A 20,280-nucleotide genomic window follows, 5' to 3' on the forward strand; every position below is an offset into this window, starting at 1 on the left:
ATTGTTTTGTTGTTTGACTGTTTGTTTGTTTGGTGGGAAAAGGGGGTACCAAGACAAGTCGCCCATGGGCATACATTACCCGTAGGAATACTGTGTCTAAGTACCCTAGTTAGAACTGGGTGGACCACCCTCTGTATTTTTGGTTAGTTAGCTAGCTGTTGTGGAAATAGGCTAGTCTAGTTTAGGGGTGTTTTTGGATTATTGTTTCTTTGCTTGGGTCCAGCTCAGCCCCTTTTCTCACATCCCTTTACCTTGTGTTTAAAATAAACCTTTTGAGTTTGACGTTAGATTTCAGTTGTCTGTGGTTTGTTGGTTCTCACTCTTACTTGTCACGATTATAATTTGCATGATTTATGTTACGGGTCTCGTATCCATCCCCCCTAGACCGCTGGGCCAAAGGGATTCGTAACATGGTGGTTGCAACAATTTCAGCAGATCATTTTAGAAAGAGAGGGTCTAGATTGACTAGCCTGGCTGCTCGTAGGGGTCCAGATTTTGCAGCACTTTCAGAACATCAGCTATCTGGATTTGGGTGATGGAGAAATGGGGTGGCTTGGGTGAGTTGCTGTGGGGTGTGCAGGGCTGTTGACCAGGGTAGGGGTAGCCAGGTGGAAAGCATGGCCAGCCGTAGAAAAATGCTCATTGAAATTCTCAATTATAGTGGATTTGTCGGTGGTGACAGTGTTTCCTAGCCTCAGTGCAGTGGGCAGGATGCAGATTTCTGCTTGAAAAAGCTAGCCTTAGCTTTCCTAACTGCCTGGGTATATTGGTTCCTAACTTCCATGAAAAGTTACATATCACAGGGGATATTTGATGCTAATGCAGAATGCCACAGGATGTGCTGGTCAAGGGCAGTCAAGTCTAGAGAGAACCCAGGGCTATATCTGTTCCTGGTTCTACATTTTTGAATGGGGCATGCTTATTTAAGATGGTGAGGAATACACTTCTAAAGAATAACCAGGCATCCTCCACTGACGGGATGAAGTCAATATCCTTCCAGGGTACCCGGGCCAGGTCGATTAGTAAGGCGTTCTCGCTGAAGTGTTTTAGGGATCGTTTGACAGTGATGAGGGGTGGTCATTTGACCGCTGACCCATTACGGATGCAGGCAATGAGGCAGTGATCGCTGAGATCTTGGTTGAAAACAGCAGAGGTGTATTTGGAGGGCAGGTTGGTTAGGATGATATCTATGAGGGTGCCCGTGTTTACGGATTTGGGGTTGTACCTGGTGGGTTCATTGATAATTTGTGTGAGATTGAGGCCATCAAGCTTAGATTGTCGGACGGCCGGGGTGTTAAGCATGTCCCAGTTTAGGTCACCTAGCAGCATGAGCTCTGAAGATAGATTGGGGGCAATCAATTCACATATGGTGTCCAGGGCACAGCTGGCAACGGCGAGAGAAACAGTGTTTCTGGAAAGGTGGACGGACCTGGATAGTAAAACAGAACTCTGCAGGCTATCTCTGCAGTAGATTGCAACACCGCCCCCTTTGGCAGTTCTATCTTGTTGGAAAATGTTATAGTTAGGGATGGAAATGTCAGGGTTTTTGGTAGTCTTCCTAAGCCAGGATTCAGACACGGCTAGGACATCCGGGTTGGCAGAGTGTGCTAAAGCAGTTAATAAATCAAACTTAGGGAGGAGGCTTCTAATGTTAACATGCATGAAACCAAGGCTTTTACGGTTACAGAAGTCAACAAATGAGAGCACCTGGGTAGTAGGAGTGGAGCTAGGCACTGGAAGGGCCTGGATTAACCTCTACATCACCAGAGGAACAGAGGAGGAGTAGGATAAGGGTACGGCTAAAGGCTATCAGAACTGGTCGTCTAGTACGTTCGGAACAGAGAGTAAAAGGAGCAGGTTTCTGGGCGCGATAGAATAGATTCAAGGCATAATGTACAGACAAGGGTATGGTAGGATATGAGTACATTGGAGGTAAACCTAGGCATTGAATAATGATGAGAGAGATATTGTCTCTAGAGACATTTAAACCAGATGATGTACCCGCATATTTGGGAGGTGGAACTAAATGGTTGGTTAGGGCATATTGAGCAGGGCTAGAGGCTCTACAGTGAAATAAGACAATAATCACTAACCAGGACAGTAATGGACAAGGCATATTGATATTAGGGAGAGGCATGCGTAGCCGAGCGATCATAGGGGTCCAGTGAGTGGTTGGGCTGGCTGGAGACAGAGCGATTCAGACAGCTAGCAGGCCGGGGCTAGAAAGCTAGTTGAAGGGCCTTAGAGGGACGTCGCAATGGAGGAAAGTCTGTTTTAGCCTCCACGTGTGGTGACGTTGGTAGACCAGTCGTGATGGATTAGTAGGGTTCCGAGTAGCAGAGGGGTCCAAGTCCAATTGGCAAAATAGGTATAGTGGCCCAAGAAATTGGCCGATGGATCTATTCCGCTAACAGCCCAATACGCTGTAGACAGCTAGCGGGTCGCGGTTAGCAGGCTAGCAGATGGGCATTCAGCGGACGATGTGACGAAGGAGCCAGTTGAGTACCCCCTCGAGCAGATTACGTCGGTAGTCCAGTCATGAAGGATCGGTGGGGTTCTGTGCCCCGTACCGGCAGTAGAAGGGGTCCGGTTATTTTAGCCCAGGACTGGCTGATGGGCCTCTTCAGCTAGCCGGGAGAATGGACCTAGCATAGCTCCAGGCTAATTTGTATTTGCTTCGGGACAGATGTTAGCCAGGAGTAGTCACTCGGATTTCAGCTAGCTAGCTGCGATGATCCACGTGAAAAGGTTCAGAGCTTGCGGTAGGAATCCGGGGATATGGAGAGAAAATAGGTCCAGTATGCTCTGGTTTGAGTTGCGTTGTACAAATTGGCGAGAACTTTCCGAGCTAAAGGTTAGCTGATGACCGCTAGCAGTGGTTAGCTGACTACTAGCTAGTAGCTAGTGAGCTAGCTAGCTTCTTTTGGGAGATTCCGGTTCTGAGATAAATAAAAATACTTTCGAAAAAACAGATCCACACCACATTGGGTGAGGTGGGTTGCAGGAGAGTATTTTGAAGTTGAGGTTTAGAAAAATATAAAAAAGATATGTGAAGCAAAAGATATAAAAAGATATATACATGGGACACGACAAGACGAAGGACAAAGATGTCTGACCGCTACGCCATCTTTTTTAGTGAAATGAAAGTCTATAGATAGTGTTATACTGAAATGACAGTCTATAGACATTGTTATACTGAAATTACATTGTATAGAGGGTGTTATACTGAAATGACAGTATATGGACACTGTTATACTGAAATGACAGTCTATCGACAATGTTATACTGAAATGACAGTCTATAGACAATGTTATACTGAAATTACATTGTATAGACAGTGTTATACTGAAATGACAGTCTATCGACTGTGTTATACTGAAATGTAGTCTATACTGTGTGAAATTAGACTTTCTTATTGGGTGAAATAAACAAAGATGATAGACAGTGGTTTGGAAGAAATGTACAGGAGACTCAATGTGAAATGTATGATAAATAATGTGTTTTCATGCAAATGTCAATCTATTTTTTCTTAATTCCAGCTATTCTGATGCAGTAATGATGCTTATATAGGGTTTAGTCAAATGGAGCTAATTGTTTTGGATTAGACTGATTACTGCATCTCTGAATGTCAGTCCTAATCAAAGTGCTAAATAACTGATGCCGGTCTCAACTGACAGATGCCGGTCTCAACTGACAGATGCCGGTCTCAACTGACAGATGCCGGTCTCAACTGACAGATGCCGGTCTCAACTGACAGATTTCGGTCTCAACTGACAGATTTCGTTCTCAACTGACAGATTTCGGTCTCAACTGACAGATGCCGGTCTCAACTGACAGATGCCGGTCTCAACTGACAGATGCCGGTCTCAACTGACAGATGCCGGTCTCAACTGACAGATGCCGGTCTCAACTGACAGATTTCGGTCTCAACTGACAGATTTCGGTCTCAACTGACAGATTTCGGTCTCAACTGACAGATGCCGGTCTCAACTGACAGATGCCGGTCTCAACTGACAGATGCCGGTCTCAACTGACAGATGCCGGTCTCAACTGTCTGATGCCGGTCTCAGATGCCGGTGTCAACTGTCAGATGCCGGTGTCAACTGTCAGATGCCGGTGTCAACTGTCAGATGCCGGTGTCAACTGACAGATGCCGGTCTCAACTGACAGATGCCGGTCTCAACTGACAGATGCCGGTCTCAACTGACAGATTTCGGTCTCAACTGACAGATTTCGGTCTCAACTGACAGATTTCGGTCTCAACTGACAGATTTCGGTCTCAACTGACAGATGCCGGTGTCAACTGTCAGATGCTGGTCACAACTGACAGATGCCGGTCTCAGATGCCGGTGTCAACTGTCAGATGCCGGTCTCAACTGTCAGATGCCGGTCTCAACTGACAGATGCCGGTCTCAACTGACAGATTTCGGTCTCAACTGACAGATTTCGGTCTCAACTGACAGATTTCGGTCTCAACTGACAGATGCCGGTGTCAACTGTCAGATGCTGGTCACAACTGACAGATGCCGGTCTCAACTCTCAGATGCCGGTCTCAACTGACAGATGCCAGTCTCAACTGTCAGATGCCGGTCTCAGATGCCGGTCTCAACCGTTGGTTTTGATACAACATTAGGATAACGTTTGCTTCAAACTTACAAAATGTTATGAGGTTTTCAAATGAAACACAATAGTATGTCTTAAAGTTTTTAGAACGAATGAATTTGTTAATTGATGTTTGTTTTCTCTTAGATCAAGAGCTTACCATTTCTACAACTGTCCTTTCGTAATAATGTTGCACGTACTTCAGATTCAAACACACTGATTTTCTGTAAATGTTTGGTTATTAAACCACTTTGAAGAAGAGTGTCTGCTGAACTGTAAATGTTTGGTTAAACCACTTTGAAAAAGAGTGTCTGCTAAACTGTAAATATTTGAGATACACGGTAATCAGATTTGTTGTTATGATGTAATCATGCTATGCTCTACTGTGTGTGTCTGTGTGCTCATCTATCTGTCTGTCCATCCCTCCATCCCTCCATCCCTCCGTGTGCTTGCTTACGTGCGTGTGCGTGTCTGTTGACATCATGTTATCATGAATAGCTTCTCAGCGCTCACCACTGTCCAAACGGTGAACTGCAACCCTGTAGTCAAATTATTTTGTCTGTGTTATGCCCTACCTCAAGCAGAGATAGGAAGGTTGGGAAGACATTCACTTTACTGTGTGGATGGTGTGTGTGTGCGTGTATGTGTGTGTGTGTGTGTGTGTGTGTGTGTTCCTGTGTACAAGAGAGAGCTTGTGTGGGTGGTGTATGTTCTACCGTGCTGTCTCACCCAATGTGATATCAAACCAGGTTGTAGCCAGAGAGAGGGAGAGAGAGAGATGGAGAGAATGAGAGCCAATCCAGCTTTTCTGATCCTCCTTGTCTCTCCTCCCCGCTCCTCCCCTCTCCTCTCCTTCCTCACATTCCATCCCATCCGGTTCTTCCCCCTAAAGTGCTGTACTATGTTTACATTCAAAATGGCACCCTATTCCCTACACAGTGCACTACTTTTGACAAAAGCCATATTCTCCTTGCTCAAAAGTAGTGAGAGGGTGCCATTTGTGATCCATACTATGTCTAGGCCCATGGATGTAATTCTGTATGTTTACTTTACAGTATAAAGGGACAATAGTGGTACTGTATCGTAGAGGGAAAACTGTCCCCTTTTTACACTTTTCAAATTTGAAGTTAAAACACATTGATTTAAACAGAATTCCATGCCTGCGTTTTCAGATTGTACTGCACTGCTTCATCTGGTAACCAATGGCTATATATTAATTTATTTTCAGTGACTATTGTGTACTTAAATTATGTTAATACGAATCCTGTGTGTGTGTGTGTGTGTGTGTGTGTCCATGCATGACTGCACATACCTGTCTGTGTGAGAGATAGGGACTCCGTTACAACAGTCGTATCTGAAGAGATTGATTTATTTTCTGTTTGATCTAACTCCAGTTGGAAGTCCCAGTTTCCAAGTTTCGCCTCTCAAGTTTCATCAAACTCTTAGAGATAAAAGGAAGAGAATTTAAGCTAGAGACTAGAGTCAAATGAGTATTGGTGATCCCCAAGCAGAGGCCTTGGCTCTAGGGTAGTTGGCTGACTACATACAACACATTGATTGAAACACAACACTACATTGATGGATATCAGCGTGAATCTTTTTGCTTCTTCAGTAATAACCTATTCCCTACGTAGTGCACTATTTTTGATTATATCCCTATTGGGCCCTGATCTAAAGTAGTGCATTATATGGGGAATAGGGTGCCATTTGGAATGGGTCCTGTCTCTCCTTGTGGTGCTGGGAATTCAAGCCCTATTTAGTTTTGTATAGAGAAATACTATCACACAACCAGGGCAGAATGGATTTTCTATTGATATTTTATTTTAAACATCTAATCACTTTTGAAATACTATTTATTATTGTGCTACTGTAATATTTTTTAATCATGAACAATCCAACTAAAGCTGACTTTTAAAGGTTATTTACACACACACACACACACACACACACGTGCACGTGCGTACACACACACACACACACACACACACACACACACGTGCACGCGCGTATACACACACACACACACACACACACACGCACACGCGCGTACACACACACTCACACAAAACATTAACACTTGGCACAGATCCTGACACCAAGCAGAAAACAGAGTGGTTCCTTCCATACATTAAAAGCCATGGAGATGGAGCTGCAGAAGTAAGCCCATTCTGTCTGTACAGGCTTTACCTTCATACATCCAGTAGAAATCATTTCCATACAATGTACTTAGTAAGTATTCTGGTCTTCATACGTCCAATAGAAATCCTTTCCACAGCAATAAACTAAACGGCTGACCTTCTATGCTGTAATCTGTGTCAGTCTCCAACTCAGTTTTTTTCTCAATGTTTTTTTGTCATGCACCTTTATATTCGAGGACGTGTCTGTGTCTTTTGTTCATACTGTCAACATATAGAACAGTGTATTTAGATGTAGGTAAAGTGTATCTACATGTAGGTAGAGAAAACATCACAAGTAGATACATGCATGAATACACACACATCCTGAATGTCTGAATTAGTGGAATGTAATCAGTTTTCATTAGAATGTCGTGCTGTTGCCTTATTCTAGCTTTTCAGCTCCACTACACATCTGAGTAAACAATTAGGTAAAATCTAGTCAATTCTACCGAATGCAGGTTTTCAGGTACAAAACAGCTGTTCTTAGTTATTGTCACATTGACCTTGAAACAGAACAAAAGCTGTTACTGCAATAGGAAAGAAACAGAACAAAAGCTGTTACTGCAATAGGAAAGAAACAGAACAAAAGCTGTTACTGCAATAGGAAAGAAACAGAACAAAAGCTGTTACTGCAATAGGAAAGAAACAGAACAAAAGCTGTTACTGCAATAGGAAAGAAACAGAACAAAAGATGTTACTGCAATAGGAAAGAAATAGAACAAAAGATGTTACTGCAATAGGAAAGAAACAGAACAAAAGCTGTTACTGCAATAGGAAAGAAACAGAACAAAAGATGTTACTGCAATAGGAAAGAAACAGAACAAAAGCTGTTACTGCAATAGGAAAGAAACAGAACAAAAGCTGTTACTGCAATAGGAAAGAAACAGAACAAAAGCTGTTACTGCAATAGGAAAGAAACAGAACAAAAGATGTTACTGCAATAGGAAAGAAACAGAACAAAAGCTGTTACTGCAATAGGAAAGAAACAGAACAAAAGCTGTTACTGCAATACGAAAGAAACAGAACAAAAGCTGTTACTGCAATAGGAAAGAAACAGAACAAAAGCTGTTACTGCAATAGGAAAGAAACAGAACAAAAGCTGTGTTAGTTAATTTCCCAGAATCTTTCTCCATATTCTCATCACTTTTCCAGATTGTCATTGTTTGATTAATATGATCATCTTCATAGTTTTTTTTTGTATTCTTAGTTTATATTTGACTGCTTCCTCTCTCTATCTCCACATATCTCTCTATTCCCAGCTCCCCATCCCTCTTTCACTCACTTGATCCAGTCTCCCCTATCTTTCTTTCTTTCTTTCTTTCTTTCTTTCTTTCTTTCTTTCTTTCTTTCTTTCTTTCTTTCTTTCTTTCTTTCTTTCTTTCTTTCTTTCTTTCTTTCTTTCTTTCTTTCTTTCTTTCTTTCTTTCTTTCTTTCTTTCCTTCCTTCCTTCCTTCCTTCCTTCCTTCCTTCCTTCCTTCCTTCCTTCCTTCCTTCCTTCCTTCCTTCCTTCCTTCCTTCCTTCCTTCCTTCCTTCCTTCCTTCCTTCCTTCCTTCCTTCCTTCCTTCCTCGCTGTCTCTGTCTCTGTCTCTGTCTCTGTCTCTCAATTCAATTTAAGGGCTTTATTGGCATGGGAAACATATGTTAACATTGCCAAAGCAAGTGAAGTAGATAATATACAAAAAATGTACAGTAAACATTACACTCACAAAAGTTCCAAAAGAATAAAGGCATTTATGTGCTCAAACTCTCTCTCTCACTCTCTCTCAGGATGCACAGTTTATTTCTCCTGTCCTAAGTGAGTATGAAAGTGTCTCTCTGTGTCTCTCCAGCCTTATTGGCCTTTGACCTCCCAAATGAGCTTTGACCCACTTAGCAGCACTCCCAGCAGTGGGATGATTGAGACTGGGCCTGGGTATGGTGCAGCTGGGGTTAGTGGGGTTGGGGCTGGAGTTGGGGTTGGTGGGGCTGGAGCTAGGACTGGTGCTAGGACTGGGGCTGGAGCTATGACTGGAGTTGGGACTGGGGCTGGAGCTGGGACTGGAGCTAGGACTGGAACTTGGTCTGGGACTGGAGCTAGGACTGGGACTGGAGCTAGGACTGGAGCTGGGACTGGAGCTTGGTCTGAGACTGGAGCTAGGACTGGGACTGGAGCTGGGACTGGAGCTAGGACTGGAGCTGGGACTGGAGCTGGGACTGGAGCTAGGACTGGAGCTGGGACTGGAGCTAGGACTGAGACTGGAGCTGGGACTGGAGCTTGGTATGGAGCTGGGACTGGAGCTAGGACTGGAGCTAGGACTGGAGCTGGGACTGGAGCTAGGACTGGGACTGGAGCTGGGACTGGAGCTTGGTCTGGAGCTAGGACTGGAGCTAGGACTGGAGCTGGGACTAGAGCTGGGACTAGAGCTAGGACTGGGACTGGAGCTGGGACTGGAGCTAGGACTGGATCTAGGACTGGAGTTGGGACTGGAGCTGGGACTAGAGCTAGGACTGGGACTGGAGCTGGGACTGGAGCTGGGACTGGAGCTAGGACTGGAGCTGGGACTGGAGCTGGGACTAGAGCTTGGTCTGGAGCTGGGACTGGAGCTAGGACTAGAGCTGGGACTGGGACTGGAGCTGGGACTGGAGCTGGGACTGGAGCTGGGACTGGGACTGGGACTGGAGCTAGGACTGGAGCTGGGACTGGGGCTAGGACTGGAGCTAGGACTGGGACTGGAGCTGGGACTGGGATTGGAGCTAGGACTGGAGCTGGGACTGGGGCTAGGACTGGAGCTAGGACTAGAGCTTGGTCTGGAACTGGAGCTAGGACTAGAGCTGGGACTGGAGCTAGGACTGGAGCTGGGACGGGGACTGGAGCTGGGACTGGGGCTAGGACTGGAGCTGGGACTGGGGCTGAAGCTGGGACTGGGGCTAGGACTGGAGCTGGGACTGGGGCTAGGAATTGGGCTAGGGCTGGAGCTAGGTCTGGGGCTAGGACTGGAGCTGGGACTGGGGCTGGGACTGGAGCTGGGACTGGGGATAGAACTGGAGCTAGGACTAGAGCTTGGTCTGGGACTGGAGCTAGGACTGGGGCTATGACTGGAGCTGGGACTGGGGCTAGGACTGGGTCTGGATCCTGGGACTTGGACTAGGACTAGAGCTAGGACTGGGACTGTGGCCTGGGGTTTACAGCAATGTGTCCTAAATGGCAGGTCAGGACTAAAAACATGTTTTCTATTAACAGAAATAAACCTTTTTCTTCTTTCTTTGAAAGGTTTGGTTTATTTGGTGGTCAAGCATTACTATTATCCATTGGTGCATGAATGACAATCTATACATTATGCCCAATACCGCATAGATGGAAAACACATGTTACAAGTCAATGTCTAAGATAGTGTAGTCTGGCCAGGCCTATGGTGTGCTCTCTCTCTCTCTCTCTCTCTCTCTCTCTCTCTCTCTCTCTCTCTCTCTCTCTCTCTCTCACTCTCTCTCTCTCTCCCTTTCTCTCTCCCTTTCTCTCTACACCATACTAAGGGCCTCCCTGAGGACCAAGCTTTCTGCAGCTCATTATCTTCCCCTCTGTGCTGCACTCACACACACACACACACACACACACACACACACACACACACACACATAGACAAATCCTCCTGGGCTGTTGCTCCACAATATTACATTTTGTGTTCTATAAACGAATGTTGCATAAACGAAACCCCTCGTGTGTCGGTTTCAACTATCTGCTTTTCATTTGGTTCCCAAGCAGAGGAACACTGACCCATTACCCCTTTTCAATCAGAGTGACTAGTCAAGCACAAAGTCATGTCAATTCAGACTGAGGAGGGTTAGAGGTCAGAGGTCAGAGGTCATCGAGCCCCAGCCTTGTTTGACTGTGCCTTGCCCCCGTAGATTCAGTCTGAATGGGGTTATTGTGAGGCTGGAGGAGAGGGGGACATCAATCTTCTTTCTGCTAGGTGGAATGAGAGGTATTGTGGTGCTGGAGAAGGAGATGTCAGACGTACTGCAATGGACCTGCCTTTTCTCACACACACACACACACACACACACACACACACACACACACACACACACACACACACACACACACACACACACACACACACACACACACACACACACACACACACACACACACACACACACAATATGCATGCACTCCCGTGCAAACACCCACACACCTACTTCTTGACATTAGCTAGAATTGAGTAAGGGCAGAATGTGTTGGACTTTTGAAATGACTTTTTACAACTGAGTTTTAGTGAATCCAACTGAATAACTTTGGATTCAGTTTAGGAATGTCGCCTTTAATGATATGTATCACTCTACCCAGAGAACTGAATTCAGTTAAGTGTCACCTTTAAAAACTTATTTGGGATCGGTGTCCCTTCCACGGGACAGTTGAGCTAACGTAGGCTAATGCGATTAGCATGAGGTTGTAAGTAACAAGAACATTTCCCAGGACATAGACATATCTGATATTGGCAGAAAGCTTACATTCTTGTTAATCTAACTGCACTGTCCAATTCACAGTAGCTATTACAGTGAAAGAATACCATGCTATTGTTTGAGGAGAGTGCACAATTTTGAACATAAACAGTTATTAATAAACAAATTAGGCATATTTGGGCAGTCTTGATACAACATTTTGAACAGAAATGCAATGGTTCATTGGATCAGTAAAACTTTGCACATACACTGCTGCCATCTAGTGGCCAAAATGTATATTGCACCTGGGCTGGAAAAATACATAATGGCCTTGCTCTTGCATTTCAAAGATGATGGTACAAAAAATATAAATAAACGGTTTATTTTTTTCTTTGCATTATCTTTTACCAGATCTATTGTGTTGCATTCTCCTACATTCCTTTCACATTTCCACAAACTACAAAGTGTTTCCTTTCAAATGGTACCAAGAATATGCATATCCTTGCTTCAGGGCCTGAGCTACAGGCAGTTAGATTTGAGTATGTCATTTCAAGCAAAAATTGGGAAAAAAAGGGGCGGATCGTTAACGATATGATCTAACTCTACCCAGAGAGTTGAATTCAGTTTAGGAATGTCATCTATAATGATATGATCTAACTCTACCCAGAGATTTGAATTCAGTTTAAGAATGTCATCTTAATGATATGTATAACTCTTCCCAGAGAGGGTTCTGAACAGATGTGTGTTTGGGTTTTCAGGTAGCTAGTTATTTCAGACCACTGTCAATGTTCACTCAGATGAATGTGCACCAACCGCTGAGTGCAGGGAGTCTGGACTGATACTTAGTGGCTAGCAGCTGGAGACAAGTGATAGACAGGTGCCAATTGACTGACACACACACAAACACACACACACACACACACACACACACACACACACACACACACACACACACACACACACACACACACACACACACACACACACACACACACACACACACACACACACACACAGTTGATCATCACTCTACCTGCAGCTTAAAACCTTCAATCCCTTAACACCTTAACCTTCAACCCCCATCTAACCAGGTGTCAGGAATTGACATATTCAGATGCAGATGAGGTGGGTGTCAAATCCTACAGTACATATGCAGATGATGCATATTTAAAACGCACAGGAATGACATACACAGAAGTAGTTACACGTTCTCATATTGAGGCAGTTTTATCTGCGCCAGCCCTCCCAGTAGGCAAAAAACGTCATAATAATCAACTGATTTCTCGAGTATAAACCCTTTTCTGACCTGCAAGGACCAGACATTGAGGAAAGGTAGCAGGTTTTACTGTGTTTTTGTTGTCTTTCAGAATCCAGCCCCAATTTTGCGACCCCTGCTGTTTACAGTATAGAGACACAACATGGTGTAGAACACAGGTGGGTAGTCACTAGATCACATCTATACTAGGTACAGTATCTCACCCCCATAAGACACATAACAAGTTTACTCCATTTATTATTATCATACAAGACTAGTCTACTGTACATTCAAAGAAAAAAGGGTTCTAAAGGGGTTATTCTGCAATCCCCCTAGGAGAACCCTTTGAATAACTATTTTTGGTTCCAGGTAAACCCTTTTTGGTTCCAGGTAGAACCCTTTTGGGTTCCATGTAAAACCTCGGTGGAAAGGGTTGAACCAAAAGGGTTCTACCTGGAACCAAAAAGGGTTCTTCAAAGGGTTCTCCTATGGGGACAGCCGAAGAACCCTTTTAGGTTTTAGATAGCACCTTTTTTTCTAAGAATGTATGGAAGTCATCCTCATGCTCCTGACCACGTTGTATACATCAAAATGACTCCTCCATTCACAGCTCCCAACTGGCCGCCACGTTCTCTCCCTAAGGACTCTGGCTGAACGCCTATTAGGGTTGACCATCATCAACTGCATTATCTTCCTTTGTCCTCGACGGAATAGGGAGGGGAGAAAAAAAAACATATTAATTATATTAGGTAATTTCAATAATGATTTAATTCTGCAAATGCTTGTTATGTGAATACATTAGAGAGGAGAGAATACGTGGGTCTTTCAAAGAGTGCTATGCTGAGGTCACAGTGGTTCTGACTGCAAATCAGCATGAATATATTCATTGTTTTCTATTCCACTGTGTTGACTGAGAGCATGAGGATGAATACAAGGTTGTGTCTCGTCCATTTTGTTGTGACGGCAGGGTAATCATTCAGGTGAATCTATAAGCATTGACTAGGCCTGAAAGACTGTGTTTCAAGTCACTAGCAGATTGAGGTGTTCAAATGGAAGTAGGCTTTGATGCTGAAATATTTGTAAAGGTTTCCCATAATGCAATGTTTCCTAGTCTTTTCGTCCACCAGACGGTTCACGTATTTGTTGTAGCTCTGAATTAGCACACCTCATTTAACTTCTTATGGATGGTGGCAGTATTGAGTAGCTTGGATGACTGATGTGCCAGAGTAAACTGCCTGCTACTCATGCCCAGAAACTAAGATATGCATATAATTACTAGATTTGGATAGAAAACACTCTGAAGTTTCTAAAACTGTTTGAATGATGTCTGTGAGTATAACAGAACTCATATGGCAGGCAGAAACCTGAGAAAAATCCAAACAGGAAGTGGTTTGTAGTTTTTCAAGTGATTGCCTATCCACAATACAGTGTCTGTGGGGTCATTTTGCACTTCCTAAGGCTTCCACTAGATGTCAGAAGTCTTTAGAACCTTGTTTGAGGCTTCTACTGTGAAGTGGGGATGAATAAGAGCTCATTGAGTGAGAGGACTGCCAGCAGGGCATGAGCCTCAGCCATGCGCACTCACGTGAGAGGTAGCTCAGTTCCATTGCATTTCTGATGACAAAGGATTTCTCCGGTTGAAACTTTATTGCGGATTTATGATAAAAACATCCTAAAGACTGATTCTATACATCGTTTGACATGTTTCTACGAACTGTAATGGAATTTTTTGAGTTTTCGTCTGACCTGCGCGTCGTGAATTTGGATTTGTGAACTGAAGGCGCGAACAAAAAGGAGGTATTTGGACATAAAGGATGGACTTTATCGAACAAAATAAACATTTATTGTGGAACTGGGATTTCTGGGAGTGCATTCTGATGAAGATCATCAAAGGTAAGTGAACATTTATAATGCTATTTCTGACTATTGTTGACTCCAACATGGCGGATATATTGTATGGCACGTTTTTGTGTTTGAGCGCCGTACTCAGATTATTGCATGGTGTGCTTTTTTGGTAAAGCTTTTTTGAAATCTGACATAGCGGTTGCATTAAGGAGAAGTTTATCTAAAGTTCCATGCATAACACTTGCATTTTCATCAACATTTATGATGAGTATTTCTGTAAATTGATGTGGCTCTGCAAAATCATCGGTTGTTTTGGAGGCAAAACATTACTGAACATAACGCGCCAATGTAAACTGAGATTTTTGGATATAAATCTGAACTTTATCGAACAAAACATACATGTATTGTGTAACATAAAGTCCTATGAGTGTCATCTGATGAAGATCATCAAAGGTTAGTGATTCATTTTATCTCTATTTCTGCTTTTTGTGACTCCTCTCTTTGGCTGGAAAATGGCTGTGTTTTTTGTGTATAGGCGCTGACCTAACATAATCATATGGTTTGCTTTCGCCGTAAAGCCTTTTTGAAATCAGACACTGTGGCTGGATTAACAAGAAGTAAAGCTTCAAAATGGTGTATAATACTTGTATGTTTGAGGAATTTTAATTATGAGATTTTTGTTCTTTTGAATTTGGCGCCCTGCGCTTTCACTGTCTGTTGTCATATCGAACCCGCTAACGGGATTCAAGCCATAAGAAGCTTTAACCATGCAACCAGTCATCAATGGTTGTTTCTGGACAGGACCCTTTACTCTTTCACAACAAACCCATCAGATAGGAAGTGCTCAATCAGCAATACTATGACATCACTTCCTCGTGCACACTGGGTCAGCAGAGATATGTTAGGAAAGCATACAAACAGAACCAACGGCCAAACAGATTCCTCCTTCACACAACACACACAGCTGTTTCCTCCTCTGACTCCCCTGAGTGTGTGTGTGTGTGTGTGTGTGTGTGTGTGTGTGTGTGTGTGTGTGTGTGTGTGTGTGTGTGTGTGTGTGTGTGTGTGTGTGTGTGTGTGTGTGTGTGTGTGTGTGTGTGCACTCTCTGGTTCCTGGAAAAGTGAGGGATTGAGTTACACTCTGTGGCGAGGCAAGATGCTGACAACGTCAATTCCTTTTCCTCTCTTTCTCTCTCTTTCTCTCTCTCTCTCTCTCTCTCTCTCTCTCTCTCTCTCTCTCTCTCTCTCTCTCTCTCTCTCTCTCTCTCTCTCTCTCCCCCTCCCTATTGCCACTCACTACAAAGACCTGTGTTTGTTACAGGTAAAGTTGTCTCATCAGACTGTAACAGGTAGAGTTGTCTCATCAGACTGTTAGAGGTAGAGTTGTCTCATCAGACTGTAACAGGTAGAGTTGTCTCATCAGACTGTAACAGGTAGAGTTGTCTCATCAGAATGTAACAGGTAGAGTTGTCTCATCAGACTGTTAGAGGTAGAGTTGTCTCATCAGACTGTAACAGGTAGAGTTGTCTCATCAGACTGTTAGAGGTAGAGTTGTCTCATCAGACTGTTACAGGTAGAGTTGTCTCATCAGACTGTTACAGGTAGAGTTGTCTCATCAGACTGTTGCAGGTAGAGTTGTCTCATCAGACTGTTACAGGTAGAGTTGTCTCATCAGGCTGTAACAGGTAGAGTTGTCTCATCAGACTGTTACAGGTAGAGATGTCTCATCAGACTGTTACAGGTAGAGTTGTCTCATCAGACTGTAACAGGTAGAGTTGTCTCATCAGACTGTAACAGGTAGAGTTGTCTCATCAGACTGTTACAGGTAGAGTAGTCTCATCAGACTGTTAGAGGTAGAGTTGTCTCATCAGACTGTTAGAGGTAGAGTTATCTCATCGGACTGTTAGAGGTAGAGTTGTCTCATCAGACTGTAACAGGTAGAGTTGTCTCATCAGACTGTTACAGGTAGAGTTGTCTCATCAGACTGTAACAGGTAGAGTTGTCTCATCAGACTGTAACAGGTAGAGTTGTCTCATCAGACTGTTACAGGTAGAGTTGTCTCATCAGACTGTAACAGGTAGAGTTGTCTCATCAGACTGTTACAGGTAGAGTTGTCTCATCAGACTGTAACAGGTAGAGTTGTCTCATCAGACTGTTACAGGTAGAGTTGTCTCATCAGACTGTAACAGGTAGAGTTGTCTCATCAGACTGTAACAGGTAGAGTTGTCTCATCAGACTGTAACAGGTAGAGTTGTCTCATCAGACTGTTAGAGGTAGAGTTGTCTCATCAGACTGTTAGAGGTAGAGTTGTCTCATCAGACTGTAACAGGTAGAGTTGTCTCATCAGACTGTTAGAGGTAGAGTTGTCTCATCAGACTGTTACAGGTAGAGTTGTCTCATCAGACTGTAACAGGTAGAGTTATCTCATCAGACTGTTAGAGGTAGAGTTGTCTCATCAGACTGTTAGAGGTAGAGTTGTCTCATCAGACTGTAACAGGTAGAGCTGTCTCACTGCAATTCAGTTGACATGGAATGGCAACTTTTACTATATCTGCAGCAGCCTCACTAGCAGTTCACTCACTTGTTTGATATTGGCTGAGGCTAAGACAGAGAATTACATTTTTTTACCTTTATTTAACTAGGCAAGTCAGTTAAGAACAAGTTCTTATTTACATTGACGGCCTACCGGGGAACAGAGGGTTAACTGCTTTGTTCAGGAGCAGAACTACAGATTTTTATCCGGTCAGCTCGGAGATTCTATCTAGCAACCTTTCAGTTACTGGCCCAACGCTCTAACCACTAGGCTACCTGCTGGTTACTGGTCCAACCCTCTAACCACCAGGCTACCTGCTGGTTACTGGCCCAACGCTCTAACCACCAGGCAGGCTACCTGCTGGTTACTGGTCCAACGCTCTAACCACTAGGCTACCTGCTGGTTACTGGTCCAACACTCTAACCACTAGGCTACCTGCTGGTTACTGGCCCAACGCTCTAACCACTAGGCTACCTGCTGGTTACTGGTCCAACGCTCTAACCACTAGGCTACCTGCTGCATGTGTAAATACCTCTACTAAAGTAGATCCTTTCTCATATCAAGGTTGGGACATTTACAGTATAATAAACTCATTATTATTGGATTTATTGCTGTCTACAGCTTTGTTCTTTTAATAATGCTTGCCACTGCCAGTCAATACAAAAATCCCCTTTCATTCGTATCAATCTCATTTCAATCTAATGGCCAAGACTAAATTAAGTCCTTTGTTTGAGTCTCTATTGAATAGTAAAGTTTCTTGTTAAGCAATTTTTCCAGGAGGGTTTTTTTCAGCTCTATTGGCTACAATCCCCTTCTATGAGGATCATGAAAGGCAATAGTGACTTAAAATTCTGTGAGTGTGTGGTGTGTGTGTGTAAGCGCATATGTGTAAGGGTGCACACGCGTGTGTTTATGCATGTCTAATTGTGTGTGTGTGTAACCTTGCCCTGAGGCATTACTATTGTATTAGCAGTTGGAACATGTAGCCTTCACATTTACTCTCGACTCAACATCCAACATAACACAGACACACTTATGATATACTGCTTCAACTCTCGGTCACTGTCACACCAGGCTTCGCTTTGGCTCCCCCTCCTGTCCAGCTCAGGCGTTCGGCATCGCCGGCCTTCTAGTAGCTGCCAAACCTACTGCTGGCAAACACCCTTCACTCATCAACCCCGGACTTGTCTCGTCATCATTACACACACACCTGGTTCCAATCCCCACTCCATCACTGTATATATACTCCCTCTGCCATTTGTCTTTGTCGGTCATTGTAAATGTTACTTGTTTTCCTGAGAGGCATCTCGCCTACTATTTCCTGAGTACATTATATTTTGCACTTCGGGTTCGCCCTGTGCCTTTTTGTTTATGAAGATATATTTTGAGCACAACAGCGTTTGGGTTTTGTCCTGATTTGATCTATGGTACTTAAATAAATGCAGTAGTTCTAAACCTGTGACTGCTTCCTGCCTACTCCTCTCTACACTAGTGACATAATGACCGACCTAAGAAAACAGGAAGTAGCAGGAAATCCCGACCTCTCCGCTGTAGGAGCGAACTTGTGCCTGGAGCGCCTCAGGACTGACATGGACGAGGTGCTCCGGGCCGTACGGTAACTGCAGGATACACCACCACCTTCCCAACTCCCTGTTGTGGTTCCAGCCACATCACCCAGTCTGATCAGCAACGTCTACCTGCCCCTTTCGTAGTGGTTTGACAGCACCCCCAGCTCATTGTAGGGGTTTCTCCTGCAGTGTGACCTCCACCTGGCCTCCAAGCCGGAACTGCCTCCGAGAGGGACAAGGTGGCCTTGGTGATTTCGGTGCTGACAGGCCAGGCTCTGGAGTGGGCGCATGCCGTCTGGGAGAGGGACGGACCAGAAGTGCAGTCTTATGAGCGCTTCACTAAACTCTTCCGTGCCGTCTTCAATCACCCTACAGAGGGCCGAGAGGGAGATGAGCATCCCCATCTACGTCAGGGGTCCAGGACAGCGTTGGAGTACGCTCTGGATTTTCGGACGGTGGCTATGTCTACTGGCTGGAACGACTAGGCCCTATTGACGTTTTTCCACAGCGAGCTACAGGCGGTCGTCCAGACCGAGCTGGCCTGTCGCGATGAGGACCTCACGCTGAAGACCTCATGCTGGACCAGCTCATCACCATGGCCATCCGCCTGGATAGTCTCCTGCGTGCCCGTTGTCGCCCATCCCGGGGGTTTGGGTCTCTCCCAGGAACCTCCAGCGAGACTGAGCCCATGGAGGTGGGCACAATGCACCTTCCCTCTAAGGAACATCAACACCGCTGTCAACAGGGTCTCTGCTCCTGCTGCGCGGAGTCGGACCACCCCTGGATCACCTGTCTCAGAAGGAGAACTGGGTGAGGAAGCGACAGGCCGAGGAGCGCTCCTGCACCTTCCCAGGTAAGTGTGGCCATGCCTTGCTCCTCTCTGTCCCTCCAGCCCGTCCTCCTCCCTGTCACCTTCCCTGACTATCCTGGCCCTTCACTGAGTCCTGCCCTAGTGGAGGCAACTTCCTAGACCGGTCAGTGGCCTTATCATTACGCATTCCTCTAGTCCCTTTACAACCCCCTATTCCAGTGCTTGCCCTAGACAACCGTCCCCTAGGAAAGGGACTGTTGCGCCAGACCACGATTCACATTTCCCTCCAAGTTACTCACATCCACCATGAACACACCACTTTCCTCATCTTAGACTCTCCTGCACACCCCGTAGTTTTAGGTTTCCCCTGGCTACAGTTGCATAACCCCAGTATATCGTGGACAGAGCGGAGGTTGTTGGGTTGGTCACAGGAAAGTCAGGGGAGGTATCTCTCTGTGTCAATCTGTGCCACCACCGTGGAAAGTCTGGACCAGGCCACCTACGTCCCTATTCCGGAGGAAAACCGAAACCTACAGGTGGACTTTTCAAAGACTCGTGCCACGTGCTTGCCCCCTCATCGCCCATGGGACTGCACTATCGACCTACTGTCTGGTTCTGCCCTCCCGCGGGGTCACATCTACCCTCTCTCGCATGCAGAGACCAAAGCCATGGAGGCCTACGTCCAGGAGGCGCTGGCCCAAGGATTCATCTGTCTGTCCACTTCTCTGTCCACCTCTCCGGCCTCCAGCTTATTTTTCGTATAGGAGGGAGGTCTCCACCCCTGTATCGATCACACTGAATAAGGCTACTGTTAAAGTCAGTTATCCCCTGCCTCTCATACCCACTGTAATCGAACATATGCACGGTGCTAAGTACTTTACTAAATTGGATTTACGCAGCGCCTACAACCTGGTGCACATCAGAAGGGGGATGAATGGAAGACCGCCTTCAGCACCAGCACCGGGCACTATGAATACAGGGTAATGCCCTACGGCCTGACAAATGCACCATCGGTGTTTCACTCCTTCCTAACGAGGTGTTTAGAGACATGTTTGGTCGCTGTGTAGTG

At 45.0% G+C, this 20,280-nt stretch overlaps 1 protein-coding gene across 1 annotated transcript in view; it reads right to left on the reverse strand.

The window, feature by feature from the left end:
- LOC123730840 (cell surface glycoprotein 1-like) overlaps positions 1-18,804 on the reverse strand; it is a 44,558-nt gene extending 25,754 nt beyond the window's left edge. The window contains exons 1-2 of the mRNA XM_045709139.1: positions 18,530-18,804; positions 8,650-9,957 (exon numbers count right to left, since the gene is read on the reverse strand). Of these exons, the coding sequence (XP_045565095.1) occupies positions 8,650-9,957; positions 18,530-18,804 (1,583 nt within the window). The remainder of the gene's footprint in view (positions 1-8,649; positions 9,958-18,529) is intronic.
- Positions 18,805-20,280: the final 1,476 nt, after the last annotated feature.

Source organism: Salmo salar, chromosome ssa26 (genome assembly GCF_905237065.1).
Source record: "Salmo salar chromosome ssa26, Ssal_v3.1, whole genome shotgun sequence".
Classification (NCBI taxonomy): domain Eukaryota; kingdom Metazoa; phylum Chordata; class Actinopteri; order Salmoniformes; family Salmonidae; genus Salmo; species Salmo salar.